Source organism: Giraffa tippelskirchi, chromosome 5, assembly GCF_054371585.1.
Source record: "Giraffa tippelskirchi isolate mGirTip1 chromosome 5, T2T-mGirTip1v1.2.pri, whole genome shotgun sequence".
Taxonomy (NCBI): Eukaryota; Metazoa; Chordata; class Mammalia; order Artiodactyla; family Giraffidae; genus Giraffa; species Giraffa tippelskirchi.
The window spans coordinates 162,413,429-162,434,577 of record NC_137279.1 but is presented as its reverse complement, the minus strand read 5'-3'; the positions used below and the strand labels follow the sequence as shown (position 1 = coordinate 162,434,577).

Below are 21,149 nucleotides of genomic sequence, written 5' to 3'. Positions count from 1 at the left end.
TGGTATCTCAGTGAGAACAGGTTGGCTGTGTTCTCTGAGAACCCCCGAGGTACTGAGACTATAATACCATCAATGGGCCCAGATGACACAACTTCCTGCTACAGCTTCAGTGCACCAGAACCATACCATGTCTGCAGAGAAGATCCTTCTCCCCATTTTCTCATTTGACCACTTAGACCACAAACAGCACTACTTGTGTCTGCCTATGGAAAGAGCTTATTCAGCTTCTTCTTAATTACTCATGGCCCACAGATGAGGATCAGGAAACTCTCTAGTCAAAGGTGCCCTATTCCACACAATTGCAGTCCTAATGCAAATCAATTTCTGCATATTTCAGACTATCAATTTCCTAGTTCATTGCAACCACCCAGACTCTTAAATTCAGTTTAGGTTCAGCTGGAAACCTCTAGATGATAACAATTATTTCACATCCTGATATTCTGGTTTTCCCCCCAAATCTAAAGTATAAGACAGAGTAAAATGTGTAATACAGGGGCGGTCCTAAGACGGCAGAGGAATAGGACGGGGAGACCACTTTCTCCCCCACAAATTCATCGAAAGAACATTTGAACGCTGAGCAAATTCCACAAAACAACTTCTGAATGCTGGCAGAGGACATCAGGCACCCAAAAAGGTAGCCCCTTGTCTTTGAAAGGAGGTAGGACAAAATATAAAAGATAGAAAGAGAGACAAAAGAGGAAGGGATGGAGATCCGTCCCAGGAAGGGAGTCTTAAAAGAGGAGAAGTTTCCAAACACCAGGAAACACTCTCACCAGCAGGTTCTGTGGGGAGTTTTGGAATCTCACAGGGCAACATAACCAGGAGGAAAAATAAATAAATAAATAAATAAAACCCACAGATTACGTACCTAAAGGCACCTCCCAGTGCTCACATCCACCACCAGCAAGCAGGTGCTGAACAGGGAGGCACAGGCTGCATTGCTTAGGGTAAGGACCAGGCCTGAATGCTCTGAGGCAATCTGAGGGAACTAACGTGAGATAGCAATGCAAACTGTGGGATAGCCAGAGAGAGAGGGAGCGAAAAAAAGAGAGAGAGAGAGAGAACTATCCCACAAAAAGCCCTAACCTAAGGCACTGCCAGGCCTGCTCACAGAACAAAGGACAAAGGACTGAGCAAATACCAGAGGAGAGCTAGCCGGCTGCAGACTGGCCCATTCCCCGCCAGAGGCAGGGAGGCAGGCAGGCAACAGCCAGAGCCAGAAAGGGGCAAACTCGGCTCCAGAGAGGCATCCTCTACCAAACTGCAAGCAGGCACCCAGCTGCTAACCAAGACTTCTTGGGATTCTGGGCTGTTGACATACGCCAGAAGGGTCACAGCCAGAGATCAGCTTCCCAGAAGAGACACACAGCACACCTGAGATGGGCACTCCTGCTGCCACCCAGGAAACCGAGCGGCTGGGACCGGGGAGGTGATAAGATGCACCGCCCACCTGGGGGGTGTGCGCTCGCCAAGCACCTGGTTGCCTGAGCTGCTCGGACCTGGGAAGGGCACAAAACACAGGCCCAACTGAGTCTGCCCCTTTGTGGAGTACCCGAGAACCTGAACCTGAGCAGCTGAGACCTGGGAAGTGCACGCAACCCAGGGTCGGCCTCAGACAGTACCCCGGCAGAGCAACCTAGAGCCTGAACAGTGTAGACTGGGAAAGCACACACGCTGTGAGCGGGGGCAAACCCAGTGCAGCCAAGACACTGCGAGCACTCCCCACACACGCTAGTGATATCTGTTTGCAGTGTTCCTCCCTCCCCATAGCACAACTGAACAAGTGAGACCAAATAAGTGAACATCTTCGCCCCCTTGTGTCAGGGTGGAAATCAGACACTGAAGAGAACTGCAAACAGAAGAAGCCAAATAAACAGAGGGAACTTGCTTTGGAACTGACAGATTAAAACCCTGTAGTTAGCACCGACTACATTGGAAGGTGCCTATAGATCTTGAGAAGTATAAGCTGGATCAAGGAACTATCTGAACCTGAACTGACCCCACACTGCCCGCAACAGCTCCAGAGAAATTCCTAGATATACTTTTATTATTATCATTTAAAAAAAAATTTTTAAGTCCTCTATTACTCCCTTAATTTTCATTTTTATAACCTACTATTGCAAAAAAGACCCTATTTTTAAAGCAAACTTCATATATATATTTTATAATTTTTGTGACTTTGTTTTTTTTTAATATTGTATTTTTGAGAGTCTAACCACTACTCCAGATTTTTAATCTTTGCTTTTTGGTATTTGCTATCAATTTTGTACCTTTAAGAACCCAATCTTCAGTACCTATTTTTACTTGGGAGTGTGATTAATGGCTTGATTGCTCCCTCCCTCTTTTGACTCTCCTTTTTCTCCACCAGGTTGCCTCTATCTCCTCCCTCTCTCTTCTCTTCTCTACCCAACTCTGTGAATCTCTTTTTGTGTTCCGGGCTGTGGAGAACACTTAGGGAACTGATTACTGGCTGGATCTCTCTCCTTTTGATTCCACCTTTTCTCCTCCTGGTCACCTCTGTCTCCTTCCTCCCTCTTCTCTTCTCTGTGTAACTCCATGAACCTCTCTAAGGGGTCCAGACTGTGGAGAGCACATAGGGAATTGATTACTGCCTAGCTTGCTCTCGCCCCTTTCTCCCTCTTTTCTTCCTGGTCACCTCTATCTCCCTCCTTCCTCTTCTCTTCTCCATGTAACTCTGTGAACCTCTCCAGGCGTCCCACACTGTGGAGAAGCTTTTCATCTTTAACCTAGATGTTTTATCATCAGTGCTGTATACGTGGCAAAGTCTTGAGGCTACTGTAAGAATAACACTGAAAACCAGAGGCAGGAGGCTTAAGTCCAAAACCTGAGAACACCAGAGAACTCCTGACTCCAAGGAACATTAATGAATAAGAGCTCATCCAAAAGCCTTCATACCTACACTGAAACCAAGTACCACTCAAGAGCCAACAAATTCCAGTGCAAGACATACCATGCAAATTCTCCAGCAATGCAGGAACACAGCCCTGTGATTCAATATACAGGCTGCCCAAAGTCACACCAAACCCACAGACATCTCAAATCTCACTACTGGATACTTCATTGCACTCTAGAGAGAAGAAATCCAGCTCCACCCACCAGAACACCAAGGCAAGCTTCCCTAAAAAGGAAGCCTTGACAAGCCACTCATCCAATCCCACCCACAGCAAGGGACCTCCACAATAAAGATTAACCACAAACTGCCAGAATACAGAAAGGCCACTCCAAATACAGAACTCTAAACAAGATGAAAAGCCAGAGAAATACTCAGCAGGTAAAGAAATGTGATAAATGCCCACCAAACCAAACAAAAGAGGAGGAGATAGGGAGTCTACCTGAAAAAGAATTCAGAATAATGAGAGTAAAAATGATCTAAAATCTTGAAAACAAAATGGAGTTACAGATAAACACTCTGGAGACAAGGATTGAGAAGATGTAAGAAATGTTTAACAAGGACCTAGAAGAAATAAAAAAGAGTCAATCAATAATGAATAATGCAATAAATGAGATCAAAAACACTCTGGAGGGAACCAACAGTAGGATAACAGAGGCAGAAGATAGGATAAGTGAGATAGAAGATAGAATGGTAGAAATAAATGAAGCAGAGAGGAAAAAAGAATTAAAAGAAATGAGGACAACCTCAGAGACCTCTGGGACAATGTTAAATGCCCCAACATTCGAATCACAGGAGTCCCAGAGAAGAAGACAAAAAGAAAGGCCATGAGAAAACACTCGAGGAGATAATAGTTGAAAACTTCCCTAAAATGGGGAAGGAAATAGTCACCCAAGTCCAAGAAACTCAGAGAGTCCCAAACAGGATAAACCCAAGGAGAAACATCCCAAGACACATAATAATCAATTAACAAAGATCAAACACAAAGAACAAATATTAAAAGCAGCAAGGGAAAAACAACAAATAACACACAAGGGGATTCCCATAAGGATAACAGCTGATCTTTCAACAGAAACTCTTCAGGCCAGAAGTGAATGGCAGGACATACTTAAAGTGATGAAAGAGAAAAACTTACAACCCAGATTACTGTACCCAGCAAGGATCTCATTCAAATATGAAGGAGAAATCAAAAGCTTTACAGACAAGCAAAAGCTGAGAGAATTCAGCACCACCAAACAAGCTCTTCAACAGATGCTAAAGGATCTTCTCTAGACAGGAAACACAGAAAGGGTATATAAACTCAAACCCAAAACTACAAAGTAAATGGCAACGGGATCATACTTTTCAACAATTACCTTAAATGTAAATGGGTTGAATGCCCCAACCAAGACAAAGACTGGCTAAATGGATACAAAAACAAGACCCCTATATATGTTGTCTACAAGAGACCCACCTCAAAACAAAGGACACATAAAGACTGAAAATGAAGGGCTGGAAAAAGATATTCCATGCAAATAGAGACCAAACGAAAGCAGGAGTAGCAATACTCATATCAGATAAAATAGACTTTAAAATAAAGGCTGTGAAAAGAGACAAAGAAGGATACTACATAATGATCAAAGGATCAATCCAAGAAGAAGATATAACAATTATAAATATATATGCACCCAACATAGGAGCACCACAATATATAAGGCAAATGCTAACAAGTATGAAAGGGGAATTGAATAATAACACAATAATAGTGGAAGACTTTAATACCCCACTCACACCTATGGATAGATCAACTAAACAGAAAATTAACAAGGAAACACAAACTATAAATGATACAATGGACCAGTTAGACCTAATTGATATCTACAGGACATTTCAGCCCCAAACAATGAATTTCACCTTTTTCTCAAGTGCACATGGAACCATCTCCAAGATAGATCACATCCTGGGCCATAAATCTAGCCTTGGTAAATTCAAAAAAATTGAAATCATTCCAAGCATCTTTTCTGATCACACTTCAGTAAGATTAGATGACAATTACAGGAGAAAAACTACTAAAATTCCAACATATGGAGGCTGAACAACATGCTGCTGAATAACCAACAAATCACAGAAGAAATCAAAACATGCATAGAAATGAATGAAAATGAAAACACAACAACCCAAAACATATGGAACACTGTAAAAGCAGTGCTAAGGGGAAGATTCATAGCAATACAGGCTCACCTCAAGAAACAAGAAAAAAGTCAAATAATCTAACTCTACACCTAAAGCAACTAGAAAAGGAAGAAATGAAGAACCCTAGGGTTAGTAGAAGGAAAGAAATGTTAAAAATTAGGGCAGGTATAAATGCAAAGGAAACAAGAGACCATAGTAAAAATCAACAAAGCTAAAAGCTAGTTCTTTGAGAAGATAAATAAAATTGACAAACCATGAGCCAGACTCATCAAGAAACAAAGGGAGAAGAATCAACAAAATTAGAAATGAGAATGGAGAAATCACAACAGACAACACAGAAATACAAAGGATCATAAGAGACTACTATCAGCAACTATATGCCAATAAAATGGACAACTTGGAAGAAATGGGCAAATTCTCAGAAAAGCATAACTTTACAAAACTGAACCAGGAAGAAATAGAAAATCTTAACAGACCCATCACAAGCACAAAAATTGAAACTGTAATCAGAAATCTTCCAGCAAACAAAAGCCCAGGACCAGACAGCTTCACAGCTGAATTCTACCAAAAATTTAGAGGAGAGCTAACACCTATCCTACTCAAACTCTTCCAGAAAATTGCAGAGGAAGGTAAACTGCCAAATTCATTCTATGAAGCCACCATCACCCTAATACCAAAACCAGACAAAGATGCCATAAAACAAAAAAAAAAAACTACAGGCCAATATCACTGATGAACATAGATGCAAAAATCCTTAAGAAAATTCTAGCAAACAGAATCCAACAACATATTAAAAAGATCATATATCATGACCAAGTGGGCTTTATTCCAGGGATGCGAGGATTCTTCAATATCCACAAATCAATCAATGTAATACACCACATAAACAAATTGAAAGATAAAAACCATATGATTATCTCAATAGATGCAGAGAAAGCCTTTGACAAAATTCAACATCCATTTATGATAAAAACCCTCCAGAAAGCAGGCATAGAAGGAACATACCTCAACATAATAAAAGCTATGTATGACAAACCCACAGCAAACATTATCCTCAATGGTGAAAAATTGAAAGCATTTCCCCTAAAGTCAGGAACAAGGCAAGGATGCCCACTTCACCACTACTATTCAACACAGTTTTGGAAGTTTTGGCCACAGCAATCAGAGCGGAAAAAGAAATAAAAGGAATTCAGATGGGAAAAGAAGAAGTAAAACTCTCACTGTTTGCAGATGACATGATCCTCTACATAGAAAACCCTAAAGGCTCGACCAAAAAATTACTAGAGCTAATCAATGAATATAGTAAAGTTGCAGGATATAAAATCAACACACAGAAATTCGTTGCATTCCTATACACTAACAATGAGAAAACAGAAAGAGAAATTAAGGAAACAATACCATTCACCATTGCAACAAAAAGAATACTTAGGAATATATCTACCTAAAGAAACAAAAGATCTATATATAGAAAACTACAAAACACTGATGAAAGAAATCAAAGAGGACACAAATAGATGGAGAAATATACCATGTTCATAGATTGGAAGAATCAATATAGTGAAAATGAGTATACTACCCAAAGCAATCTATAGATTCAGTGCAATCCCTATCAAGCTACCAACAGTATTTTTCACAGAACTAGAACAAATAATGTCACAATTTGTATGGAAATACAAAAAAACCTCGAATAGCCAAAGCAATCTTGAGAAAGAAGAATGGAACTGGAGGATCAACCTGCCTGACTTCAGGCTCTACTACAAAGCTACAGTCATCAAGACAGTATGGTACTGGCACAAGACAGAAATATAGATCAGTGGAACAAAATAGAAATCCCAGATATAAATTGACACACCTATGGACACCTTATCTTTGACAAAGGAGGCAAGAATATACTATGGAGAAAAGACAATCTCTTTAACAAGTGGTGCTGGGAAAACTGGTCAACCACTTGTAAAAGAATGAAACTAGAATACTTTCTAACACCATACACAACAATAAACTCAAAATGGATTAAAGATCTAAATGTAAGACCAGAAACTATAAAACTCCTAAAGGAAAACATAGGCAGAACACTCTCCGACAGAAGTCACAGCAGGATCCTCTATGATCCACCTCCCAGAGTAATGGAAATAAAAGCAAAAATAAACAAATGGGACCTAATTAAACTTAAAAGCTTTTGCACAACGAAGGAAACTATAAGCAAGGTGAAAAGACAGCCTTCAGAATGGGAGAAAATAATAGCAAACGAAGCAACTGAAAAACAATTAATCTCAAAAATATACAAGCATCAACTGCAGCTCAAGTCCAGAAAAATAAACAACCCAATCAAAAAATGGGCCAAAGAACTAAACAGACATTTCTCCAAAGAAGACATACAGATGGCTAACAAACACATGAAAAGATGCTCAACATCACTCATTATTAGAGAAATGCAAATCAAAACCACAATGAGGTACCATCTCACGCCGGTCAGAATGTTGCTATCCAAAAGTCTACAAACAATAAATGCTGGAGAGGGTGTGGAGAAAAGGGAACTCTCTTACACTGTTGGTGGGAATGCAAACTAGTACAGCTAGTATGGAGAACAGTGTGGAGATTCCTTAAAAAACTGGAAATAGAACTGCCATATGACCCAGCAATCCCACTGCTGGGCATATACACTAAGGAAATCAGAACTGAAAGAGACACGTGTACCCCAATGTTCATCGCAGCACTATTTATAATAGCCAAGACATGGAAGCAACCTAGATGTCCATCAGCAGACAAATGGATAAGAAAGCTGTGGTACATATACACAATGGAGTATCACTCAGCCATTAAAAAGAATACATTTGAGTCAGTTCTAACGATGTGGATGAATCTGAGCCTATTATACAGAGTGAAGTAAGCCAGAAAGAAAAACACCAATACAGTATACTAACGCATATATATGGAATTTAGAAAGATGGTAATGATAACCCTATATGCGAGACAGAATAAGAGACACAGATGTATAGAACAGTCTTTCGGACTCTGGGAGAAGGCGAGGGTGGGATGATTTGAGAGAATAGCACTGAAACATGTATATTATCATATGTGAAACAGATCGCCAGTTCAGGTTCAATGCATGAGACAGGGTGCTCAGGGCTGGTGCGCTGGGATGATCCTGATGGATTGGATGGGGAGGGAGGTGGGAGGGGGGTTCAGGATAGGGAACACATGTACATCTATGGCTGATTCATGTCACTGTATGGCAAAACCACTACAATATTGTAAAGTAATTAGCCTCTAATTAAAATAAATAAAAAATAAATAAAATGTAAAATTCCAGAATTAAACAAAAAAAAGGAGTTAGGTGTGATTAAAAGTGAAGTTCTTGATTTATCAAGAAGTAAAATGTAGCAGTGATCTTCAACCAGAAAGTATTTATCACTAGATGGCACTGTACTGGATAATTTTTTAAATTTTTTTAGCTCAAAGTTCAACTTACTTATCAAATTAAAAGAATTCTTTCTTTCAGCAGAAGGTAAGATTACATTACTCCTATTTTAAGTTATCTCATGGCTTTGAAAATAAAAGATATGGTTTAATGAAAAAGAAAACAATGACATAATCAAGTTAAACTCTATTTTTAAACTATTCTGATATCTTGAATAACTCTTCTGATATTTTCTAAGCAGAAATAATGATGAATGTCTCTTGTTTACAATACAACAAACAAGTACGGGAACGGAACACGTGCAGATTTGGACTGCAGCAATTTGACTTAGGTGGAACTACACGTCCCAGAATCCCTGGTCACAAACAGCTCCAGGCAGAGTTGGCCAAAAGAGGAACTGAGGCAGCCACAGGATTTCTCTTCTTGGTTAGATGTGGTGACAGACACTGACATTGCCAGTTCTAGCCCATCCTAACACCCCTCTGGTCTATGTCTAGCTCTTTTGTTCTCAAACACTGAACCAAATGACCAGTAAAGACCCCAGGTTCACACCAGACAGCTGGCAGAAGACACAGAAGTGGCGTTCTGGAAGTATTTAATTATGGATGAATAGTTTAGTAAGCTATAATAATGAAGTAAATGAGTTAAGCTCCTCCTCACACAGTAGCTTCAATGTGTTGATAATGTTTTATTAATTTATAGATTTATATACCCTTTTCCATGTATCAAACATTATATAACATTTTTTTAAAAGGGCAATCAGTGATATTAAACATCTGGAGATATTCAAAAAAGTTGAGACCACAATGTCTGAACAAAACAGTGAGCTAAGAAATCCATCTCCACCATTTCTTTAATATTTACCAAATTATCATTCAGCAGTTTCATTCACTGTGCGTGAAACCCTCCATCAATAGTCAGCTATCTTTAATAGTCAGCCAAACTCCTGAGTTTGATAGCTAACCACCAAGATGACTTCTTAGTCTGTTTTATTTTCAGAACTGAAAAAGGAGATCTAGTGCTAGAACCAACGACAAGGATACACAACAGGCTCAATATTCTGTGTTAAAAAGAGTTGATCAGTTAAATTATCTTTATACTGGTATCAGCCTGATTCAACTCCCTTAACATCTGAGTTACCACAAGATAATGAAACAAAACATCAAAGAAAATAAGAAATATAACTGCTAGTTCACTTTTGTGGATTAAAAAAAATCAAGATTCAAAAACAAATGTGTAATACAAAGTTATTCTGTGGCATTTTCCTCACTGAAGATATTTTTAAATTGATTAAATATATCAATATTTCATGAAAAATAAATACCTAGTATAAGAATTTAGATAATACCTAGAATATACATGATTTGACCCTGAGTATCCATTTTTTTTCCTTTCAAACATCATTTTTTTAAAAATTACATGAAAATGATAAGGACTGCTGCACTCTTCAGGTATCCTGTGTCTCATAAATTTTAATTCAGCTGCCAGTTCTTTTGTCCACTATATATGTTAATGGTATTTGCTTCTGGTTTTGGATGGGAAGAGTATCCATTTTCTGTTTAACAGTGATATTTAGGTCTTCTTTCTCTGCTTCAAGAAAATTCTTCATGCTGAGTTTGAATAGTAATCGAGGGTCTGGTCCAGAAAGTGGTGGGCAATTACAGGTCTCTCTAATTTTGAGAGCCTATAAAGAAAGAATACAATACAAAATATATACACACATATAAATTAATTAAAACAATGAAAAATAAGAATACATTGTGTATTTCGGCAATAAATGGATTTTAAATACAACATGTAAAAGAGAACATATGTAAATTCATAGTAAATAGTCATATTTACATGATTTATTCATACAACAAGGTATTTGCAAAGAACAACTGTATCTGCAATGACTGCCCACTGTTCTGCTGGGGATAAACAAGGCTTCTTGAAGGTATCTCTACAATTTGTCAAACTCGAGCCAATCCCGAGAATAATATTCAGATCAAAAATATCTGAAGACTCAGAGAGATTTTTTTCAAGAGGAAAAAAAAAAAAAAAGATGTGAACACACTGAAAGAAGATATACATAAGTGGGACAGTCTAGGGTGGAAATGATGCTAATAACCTAGACAAGTAAGCAAATCAAAATCACAACACCTTTTAACTCCAGGAAAAATAAAATGCTGCAGGGAAAAGAAAATTAAACATAGTATACCACATGGCTCAGCTGTGATTAGTGTTTACAGTGTTTAAAAAATCTATCTTTATCTAACCAAAAAGGCGAGAGCTCTATTCATGCCTGTGTATGCAAAGGATGTGACAGTGGTCAGGGAGAGCTTAATTCTCATCCTCCATGGGAGAAAAGAAACATACAATAACCAACACTGAAAAGTTAGGAAGTAGCCATATAAGCATGTTACATGGACATGGTAGGTAATACTGAAAGAATCATTTTATAGAGTTGCAGTTACCCTTGAAACTGGAAGCAGGATAGGGTGACTGCTGCTTCACATACTAGCCTCAGAGAACTATGTGCTTCTTTAAAGTGGGTACATGGATGACTTTAAAACATGAAAACTAAAATAGAAATTTTTTAAAAGAAGTAAGTCTTGATTCTTAAGGGATTTTGAAAGAAACACATTTGAGGGAAAAAATTAGTTTAGTCTTTTACCACTTCTAAATCTTGGATAGTGATGCACATTAAGGGAAGAGAAGCAGGGAAGGGAATTTGAAAATCCCTTAGAAGAATCCCTTAGAAGCAAGAATCCCTTAGAGGAAATGGAGTAGCCCTCATAGTCAATGAAAGAGTCCAAAATGCAGTACTAGGGTGCAATCTCAAAAATGACAGCATGATCTCTGTTCATTTCCAAGGCAAACCATTCAATATCACAGTAATCCAAGTCTATGTCCCAACCAGTAATGCTGAAGAAGCTGAAGTTGAATGGTTCTATGAAGACCTAACACACCTTCTAGAAATAACAACCAAAAAAGATGTCCTTTTCATTAAAGGGGACTGGAATGCAAAAGTAGGAAGTCAAGAAATACCTGGAGTCACAGGCAAATTTGGCCTTGGAGTACAAAACAAAGCAGGGCAAAGGCTAACAGAGTTTTGCCAAGAGAATGCACTGTCATAGCAAACACTCTCTTCCAATAACACAAGAGATGACTCTACACGTGGACATCACAAGATGGTCAATAATGAAATCAGATTGATTATATTCTTTGCAGCCAAAGATGGAGAAGCTCTATACAGTCAGCAAAAACAAGACTGGGAGCTGACCGTGCCTCAGAACTCCTTATTGCCAAATTCAGACTTAAATTGAAGAAAGTAGGGAAAACCACTAGACCATTCGGGTATGACCTAAATCAAATCCCTTCCGATTATACAGTGGAAGTGAAAAACAGATTCAAGGGATTAGACCTGATAGACAGAGTGCCTGAAGAACTATGGACAGAAGTTCATGACATTGTACAGGAGGCAGTGATCAAGACCATCCACAAGAAAAAGAAATACAAAAAGACAAAATGGTTGCCTGAGGAGGCCTTACAAATAGTTGAGAAAAGGAGAGAAGCTAAAGGTAAAGGAGAAAAAGAAAGATATACCCCTTTGAATGCAGAGTTCCGAAGAAGAGCAAGGAGAGATAAGAAAGCCTTCCTCACTGATCAATGCAAAGAAACAGAGGAAAACAATGGAATGGGAAAGACTAGAGATCTCTTCAAGAAAATAAGAGATACCAAGGGAATATTTCATACAAAGATGGGCACAATAAAGGAAAGAAATGGTATGGACCTAACAGAAGCAGAAGATACTAAGAAGAGGTGGCAAGAACACACAAAAGAACTATACAAAAAAGATCTTCATTACCCAGATAACCACGATGGTGTGATCACTCACCTAGAACCAGACATCCTGGAATGCGAAGTCAAATGGGCCTTAAAAAGCATCACTACAAACAAAACTAGTGGAAGTGATGGAATTCCAGTTGAGCTATTTCAAATCCTAAAAGATAATGCTGTGAAAGTGCTGCACTCAATATACCAGCAAATTTGGAAAACTCAGCCGTGGATACAGGACTGGAAAAAGTCAGTTTTCATTCCAATTCCAAAGAAAGGCAATGCCAAAGAATGCTCAAACTACTGCACAATTGCACTCATCTCACATGCTAGTAAAGTAATGCTCAAAATTCTCCAAGCCAGGCTTCAACGGTACGTGAACTGTGAACTTCCAAATGTTCAAGCTGGATTTAGAAAAGGCAGAGGAACCAGAGATCAAATTGCCAGCATCTGTTGGATCATTGAAAAAGCAAGAGAGTTCCAGAAAACCTTCTGTTTTATTGACTGTAACAAAGCCTTTGACTGTGTGGATCACAAGAAACTGTGGAAAATTCTGAAAGAGATGGGAATATCAGACCACCTTACCTATCTCCTGGGAAATCTGTATGCAGGTCAAGAAGCAACAGTTAGGACTGGACATGGAACAACAGACTGGTTCTAAATCGGGAAAGGAGTGCGTCAAGGCTATATATTGTCACCCTGCTTTTTTAACTTATATGCAGAGTACATCAAGTGAAATGCTGGCATGGATGAAGCATAAGCTGGAATCAAGATTGCTGGGAGAAATATCAATAACCTCAGATATGCAGATGACACCACCCCTTATGGCAGAAAGCGAAGAAGAACTCAAGAGCCTCTTGATGAAAGTGAAAGATAGAGTGAAAAAGTTGGCTTAAAACTCAACATTCAGAAACTAAGATCATGGCATCCGGTCCCATCACTTCATGGCAAATAGATGGGGAAACAATGGAAATAGTGACAGACTTTATTTTGGGGGGCTCCAAAATCACTGCAGATGGTGATTGCAGCCATTAAATTAAAAGATGCTTGCTCCTTGGAAGAAAAATTTTGACCAACCTAGACAGCATATTAAAAAGCAGAGACATTACTTTGCCAACAAAGGTCCATCTAGTCAAAGCTATGGTTTTTCCAGTAGTCATGTATGGATGTGAGAGTTGGACTATAAAAAAAAGCTGAGCACTGAAGAATTGATGCTTTTGAACTGTGGTGTTGGAAGACTCTTGAGAGTCCCTTGGACTGCAAGGAGATCCAACCAGTCAATCCTAAAGGAAATCAGTCCTGAATGTTCATTGGAAGAACTGATGCTGAAGCTGAAATTCCAATACTTTGGGTACCTGATGCGAAGAGCTGACTCACTGGAAAAAACTCTGACGCTGGGAAAGGTTGAAGGCAGGAGGAGAAGGGGACAACAGAAGATGAGATGGCTGGATGGCATCACCGACTCGATGGATGTGAGTTTGACTAAACTCTGGGAGTTGGTGATAGACAGGGAGGCCTGGCGTGCTGCAGTCCATGGGGTCACAAAGAGTCAGATATGACTGAGCGACTGAACTGAACTGAACATTTCACTAGGTCTCACTGATAAAATAAAGACCTGGAGGGGTGGAGGGAAGACCTAAAGGACAGGACCTGAGGGAAGAAGTAACTCGGGTATCCAGAATAAGATAATTCCAAAATGTGGCAGTGAGTGCCAGAACCTGAGATGGGAGAGTCATGTTCCAGACAGTGAGGAAGCCAGGAGAGCTGCAGCAGAGTAGGTATGTGGCAGGCACAGATCGTGTGGGATCTCACGGGTCAGGGAAGGGATCTAGGTCTTATTCTGAGTGCACCTGCTTCTGACACCTGTAGGGTCCGTGGCAAGAATACAAATGGAGGCTCAGACACTATATATTTAAATATCTAAAATGACTACATAAAAAATGTTCTGTTCTACTTTGAGGAATAGACAATCAAAATGATGCTGATGCCCAAACACAAGATTGGCATCCTTGAATTTCACCATAAGGTTGCAGGGAGCCTACCCTGGCTGCTGCCACTGGCCTGCTGTCCACGCCCTTCTCCCACCACCCCCCACCTGGTACTAGGAGGGACCTTGTGTGCGCGTGCCCAAGTGAAACGGTCCACACAGGCCCTGGAAACAGGCTCCAAAGCATCTGGGTGAGGAATTCCATTATCCCAAATACCAGAGTGCCTTGTGGTGTCACCACAGGTTCTTAAAAGGGACTATTCCCTTAGGTCTCACAGGAGAGGAGGGCGTGCAACCAGCGGCAAGTCAGAAAAGGGTCTTTTTAAATGGCTGAGGCCATGGCAAGAGCTTGGGTCTAGGACTCGGACTCTGAATGAGGCTGTGAGTTACCAAAATAGAGAGGAAAAAGCACTGAAGTGAAATTCTTTGGTGACAGAGGTCTTGTCTGAATTTTCTTTGTATCTCACAATACAACAGAATGTAGTATGTACTCAGTGTTAAGTAAATGTTTGTTAAACTGAACTGAGAAAAGAAAAACAATGTTTCCCAGCTACAGCACTAAAGTAAACAGAAATTCAGACCCTCAGCCAAATAGTGACCTACTATCCAAACAAGGATACCTTTGAGAGTGAAAGGAAATGCTTTTAAAGTAAGATTTACACCAAGACATTAGGCACAAACTGAGACTGTCCTGGCAAAACTGGGACATACTACTCTTGCTTTAACTCCTTTACAACCAAGCTGATGTTCTTTCCAAGTGAGAAGCCAGTCTGCACGGCTGCTATATAACATGCCCAAGGCCTTCCCAGCTGTCAGTAAAGGCTCAAGTGTGGGGTTCAGCAGGTAACAGGTGGTACAGCTGAGTTTAACAATGAGACATGTGAAAAAGCAAACAAAGAGAAGAGAATACCATCTCCAATAGTCTGTTATATTCAGTAAAAGCTCTTCTCTTTCCCTTACTCTAGTCAATACTTTTGCATTCAACAGACACTTAGAACACCATACTGAGTAAAGTGCTAGGTACACCGGAATCAGAACAACAGTCATGATCCCTGCCCTCAAGCAATTCACTTTGCATTTCCCCATTATTGGGCTTGTGAATAGTTTCCATAGTTTTGTTTTATGTGGCTTTTATAAGTTACCCTGCTATGAAAATCTTTGTTTAAAAATAAAAAAGATGTTATTTTCTAACCTCCAGTTGGGAAGGAAGATTCCCCAAAATAAAATGATCTGATCAAAAGCATAAGAACAGAGTGTAATTTTTGTAATATAGGACCAGATTGCTTTCACCAGAAAGGGTTTATCACCTTATAGTGCGTCATCAGCATACAACCATATCTGACCTAATCCATGTAAGAGTGCATGATTTCTGTCTAGATAACCACACAATTTCAAACCTCAGAATTCTCAGAAATCATGCATTAAATTTTACAGAGAAGAAAACTGAACCCTAGAGAGGTTAAGCGAGTGGCAGGAAACAAAACACTGCCTAGTATTTGTTTATTTACTTGTAATTGCCAAAACTTGGAAGCAACCAGGATGTCCTTTGGTAGGTGAATGCATAAATAATCTGTGTTACAAGCAGACAACAGAATATTATTCAGCACTAATAAGAAAAATTTTCAAGCCATAAAAAGCCATGGAGAAACCTTAAATGCATGTTTTTAAGAGGAGAAAAAAAAAAGCCAATCTGTAAAGGCTACACAGTGTGTGATTCCAGTTACATACATGACATCTGGAAAAATGCAAAACTATGGAGACACTAAAAAGATCCTTGTTTGTTAGGGGGTAAGAGGGAGACAAGGATGAACAGACAGAGCAAAGAGTATTTTTAGGGTAATGAAACCTATACTATGTAGTACTATAAGAATAAATACATATTATACATTTGTCAAAACACCACCAAATGTACAACTAAGAGTGAACCCTAATGTAAACTATGGACTTTGGGCTATAATAATGGTGGCAATGTAGGTTAATCTATTGTAACAAATGTACCATTCTGGTGCAGGATTTTGATACAAGGGGAGGATGTGCCCACATGGAAGCAAGAGGTAGATGGGAAATTGTACCTTCCATTCCATTTTGCTATGAACATAAGATTTGTCTTAAAAACAAATCCATCTTTTTCAAAGCTGGCATGGAAGTAATCCCAGGTGGCACTAGCAATAAAGAACCCGTCTGCCAATGCAGGAGACATAAGAGACGAGGTTCAATCCCTGGATTGGGAAGATCTCCTGGAGGAGGGCATGGCAACCCACTCCAGTATTCTTGCCTGGAGAATCTCATGGACAGAGGAGACTGGCAGGCTACAGACTACAGGGTCTCAAAAAGTCAGATATGACTGAAGCCACTTAGCAGAGCACAGCACATGGAAAAGCGAAAAGGTTTAGAAAAAAGGAATTAGAACCTATTTTTGTTGTTTTTGTTTTTTATACTTCTGCATTACATGTACTAATGTGGTTTCTTTCCTTTTTTTTTTTTGCACATTATGTTTCTTGAGTAATATTTTACTGAATAAAATGTACTTCGGCAACATCTGAGCTACATTTCCTTAACTGCTAGAAAAACTATATATACTTCATAAAGGTTTATATTAGTATTTCTTCACACGTCAACTGTTTTTCTCCTCTACCTATCAAGCAGAATCCTGTTACAGACCACATATATTTTCATCAAGTCTTCATCTGTTTTGCATAGTAAGATTTTTATCACATATGTTGGTAAAACATTCTTTTTTTCACTTTCCTTTCCACAGTTATTTTATTATGCTTTGTGGTATCAACATCTTTTATTTTTTATAAATTCAAATCTATCTTATTAAATATGCCTTCTTCTCTTTTAAAGTAAGCAATGCTTTCCTACTGTATAACTAGAATATGCTTTTTCCCTTACTTTGTTTTCTGTATTTAACTCCATGCACTGCACATAATAGTACTTAATAAATGCATGCTGAATTTTAAACAAACATTTATAGAACACAAGCTATGAATAAATCATTATGATAAATGTCATAGGAAAAACATTCTTAAGAGTTTTTACAGCCTAAGAGAAAGCAGGAATGCATTCACATAACAAGAATATACAGTTCTAAGAATCCCATGGAAGACCTAGCATTAAATATGGGATTAGCCAGCCTTAAGATTTCCACTAGGAGTGAAAGAAACTAACATTTACCATTCATTTTCTATGTGTCTTGCACTGCACCAGGTGTTTTATCTAAATTGGTGTTATGATATGAACAACTTTGAAACCCTGGGCTCAGTGTTAAATACTTATCATTAAAGTATCTTATAATGGAGGGAGGGAAGGAGAAAGTTTCCCTTTGAAGGAGGCGTGATCTCCACATAAATACGTAAAACATTCATTAAACATCCAGGAGAGACTGCTATCTCAGTTTCCTTCTCCAGGGGATCTTCTTGACCCAGGGATCAAACCTGCATCTCTTTACGTCTCTTGCATTGGCAGGCAGGCTCTTTACTACTAGTGCCACCTGGGAAGCCAGATGACAAAGAATCCACCTGCAATGCAGGAGACCCAGGTTCGATCCCTGGGTTGAGAAGATCCTCTGGAGAAGAGAATGGCTACCCACTCCAGTGTTCTTGCCTGGAGAACCCCACAGACAGAGGAGCCTGGTGGGCTAGAGTCCACAAGGTTGCAAAGAATTGGACATGACTGAAGCAACTGAGCCTGCACGCAGGCAAAAAGAAAATAAACATTCATTTCCAAGCATTTAGTTTCTAATTCCATTAAATCTTCTTCTTGTACTATTCAACTCAATTCTCTTAATTCCTTTACGTGGTCTTTGGTTTTCTAAGAAGAGCAGGGTGCAAGCTATAATCACAATCCTATATATTGCTAAATAGCAAGCTAAACTATATATTTTATCTAATTCTCAAGCATCAGTGGATTTGGAAAGTTCACTACTGCTACTGAGTACTTCACTGACACTTTGTTGTATGTGTTTCATTTATTAAGGGATCTTTCATCATAAAAGGGGTTTCCCAGGCAGTGCAGTGGTACAGAATCTGTCTGTCAATGCAGGACATGCAGATTCGATCCCTGGGTCAGGAAGATCCCATGGAGGAGGAAATGACAACCCACTCCAGTATTCTTGCCTGAAAAATTCCATGGACAGAGGAGCCTGGTAGGCTACAGTCTATGGAGTCAAAAAGAGTCAGACACGACTGAGTGACTGAGCACACACCATCTTAAAAGCAAGAAAAGTTGGTTTGGCTAGATACCATAGCAAAATGTAATCGTTCCGTTGGTTTTTGTTTGGTTGGTTTTGTTCCATTCCCCTTTAAACTCTTACACTTCTCCCAAGTCTGAAAAACAAGATCCAAAGTCTCTTTAAGTGTTTTTGAAATTTCTCTTTATACCATGGCATCTTGTAAAAACCTATCTTTGCAACGAAGGGCAAACATTTGATAAATGTATGTATCTAGGTATGTTCATGTCAGGTTTCTCTTGCATGATGCTCTGGGATTCTAAAAACTTATCCTGAGAAATGTTATCTAAATTAAAAATGTGACATAGAAACAAGTCAAAGAAATGTCTTTTGTCTTGTCAAAAGACAAAACAAATGACCCTGATCACTGTTACATGCAGCCTGGATTTCCCTGTGTCTTCGATATGCTTCCATTTTTTAAACACTTTTTTTAGTGTCAGGTGTTTTAATTTGGTTGTGCTATGTATGTTGCTCTGTCTCCGAGCATCAGTGAGTCTTCGCTCTGGAGCATCAGTTCTGCTCTTTGCAATAGCTACTCTGCAGTCTTCACAAGGGAAGTAACTTTTTGAAGTGGGGGTGTCTTACATTTGTAAAGTCATTCTTTCTTCTTCCTGTCACTTTCAGTGCAGCTAAATCAGCCTTATCTTGCAGCTTTACATGGTGCTGCCTCTGTATGTGCTCAGTAGCTAAGCTGTGTGCAACTTTTTTGTGACCCCAGGGACTGTAGCACTCCAGACTCCTCTGTCCGAGGGATTTCTCAGGCAAGAATACTGGAGTGGGTTGCCATTTCCTCCTCTGGGGGATCTTCCTGCCCCAGGGATCAAGCCCAAGTCTCCCCCTGCACTGGCAGGCAGATTATTTACCACTTGAGCCACAAGGGAAGCATCTCTGATGAAGTAAATTTTTAAAATTAGACTGAGATTTGTTTTTTTTTTTAGTTTTTCTATTATTTAAAGCTTATCTTATTCGAGGAAAATGGGCACTTGGGGGGCTTTAGTTTTTGTCGTTAATGCTGGGTTTAGTTGAGATGAAGATCTTTGTGGTATTATTAGTTGAGGACTCTCAGACACTACTTATTCATTAAATATCAATACAATTATCTGTGACCAATCTTCCTTTCAACTCTTATGCACCCAACATCATTGTGATTTTTTTCTAAAAAAAACCTCGCTTACCTACATCTTAAATCTACTCTTAAATAGGAGAAAAATGTGCCTGCAACATCTTTTGTTCCATTAGAGCTGACTTGGCTGGTCTGAGTTCCTTCTTCACTGTTCTACATAGATAGATTCCTCCTAAAGACACTCGGGGGTTACCTGATGGCTCAGACAGTAAAGAATCTGCCTGCAATGCAGGAGAACTGGGTTCGATCCCTTAGTTGGGAATATGCCCTGGAGAAGGGAATGGCTACCCACTCCAGTATTCTTGCCTGGAGAATTCCATGGACAGAGGAGCCTGGTGGGCTACAGTCCATAAAGTCACAAAGAGTGGAACACAACTGAAGCGACTAACACTTTCACTTTCTGAAGACACAATCAGCTTAGCCTTTTGAGAGAGAGGAGGCTATTTCTTCAATTAAAGAAACTTCTTATGTTGCTGAAGAACTGGATCTTTGGCAGAGTGCCATATCACCACCTCACAATCACTTGCTGGCTATGAGGGGGAAAACCACATTCCCAAAGGAGGAGTTACACTATCACCCTCCAAACCCTCTGATCAAATGTGACACCACTGAACATGGAGCAGCCAAATTAAGAGACTCCTGATGTGAAGCTATACGAAGTATAACTGTACCACCTACAAAATATTCTTGCCAAAAGTTAACTTCCACTTATAGCATACAGAGAAAGAAGCTGGTCAAGGCCACAAAGAAGCAATCAGATAAATCTAGAATGTGGGTCTAGATTTATTCAACACATCAATAACATATTAAAAACAAAACAAAGGGCAGGGAGACTGTTCTAAAATCAGAGACTCAAGGGACAAAGCAGGGAAATGCTATATGGATTTGTTGGATCATGATTTGAATAAACTAATTATAGAACTATATTTTCAGACCATATTTGAGTACACAAAGGATATTTAACTTTATTAAGGGGAAATTACTTAATTTTCTTAGCTATGATAATGGTATGATTACAGAAGAAAACAGTACTACTTTCTAAAATGCATACTGAAGTATTAGGAGGGAAAGCCCTCATGTATAAGTTTTGCATTAAAATACTTCAGGAGAAAGAAATAAGAGAAGGGGCAAATGAAGCAAATGTATAAAAAGTTAATACTGCTGAATGTGAATGAAAATGGGGGTTCATTAAATTATTCAAATTACTCTCTATCTTTATATATGTTTTTACATTTTTACCATCAAAAAAAAAACTAAAAATCTTTTCTTAAAAAAAAACGTTTTTTTCTATCTTCGCTTTTCCTTTGTCATTTTTACACTTCTATAACTTCAACCTTGATTTTACACCAATATCTTTTAATTCTAAATGGCTCATAAGAGGTTTAAATATTTTTCCTGAAAAATGAAAGCAGTCCCTTTACACCCTCTGAATTTCCAACTCTCTTCCTTAATTTCTGAAGGTAAGCATATACTTTTCAAAAGATCTGA

General features: G+C 39.0%; 1 protein-coding gene across 3 annotated transcripts in view; it reads right to left on the bottom strand.

The window, feature by feature from the left end:
* Positions 1 to 21,149, bottom strand: part of OMA1 (OMA1 zinc metallopeptidase) — an 83,427-nt gene that overhangs the window by 13,652 nt on the left and 48,626 nt on the right. For 2 of the 3 annotated variants that reach the window (XM_081486756.1, XM_081486757.1), the window contains exon 9: positions 9,170 to 10,185. The exons of the other annotated variant lie outside the window; for it this stretch is intronic. In XM_081486756.1, coding sequence (XP_081342882.1) covers positions 9,979 to 10,185 — 207 coding nt within the window. In that variant the 3' untranslated portion in view covers positions 9,170 to 9,978. Of the gene's footprint in view, positions 1 to 9,169; positions 10,186 to 21,149 lie in introns of those variants that run through there. 3 annotated transcript variants of the gene reach the window in all.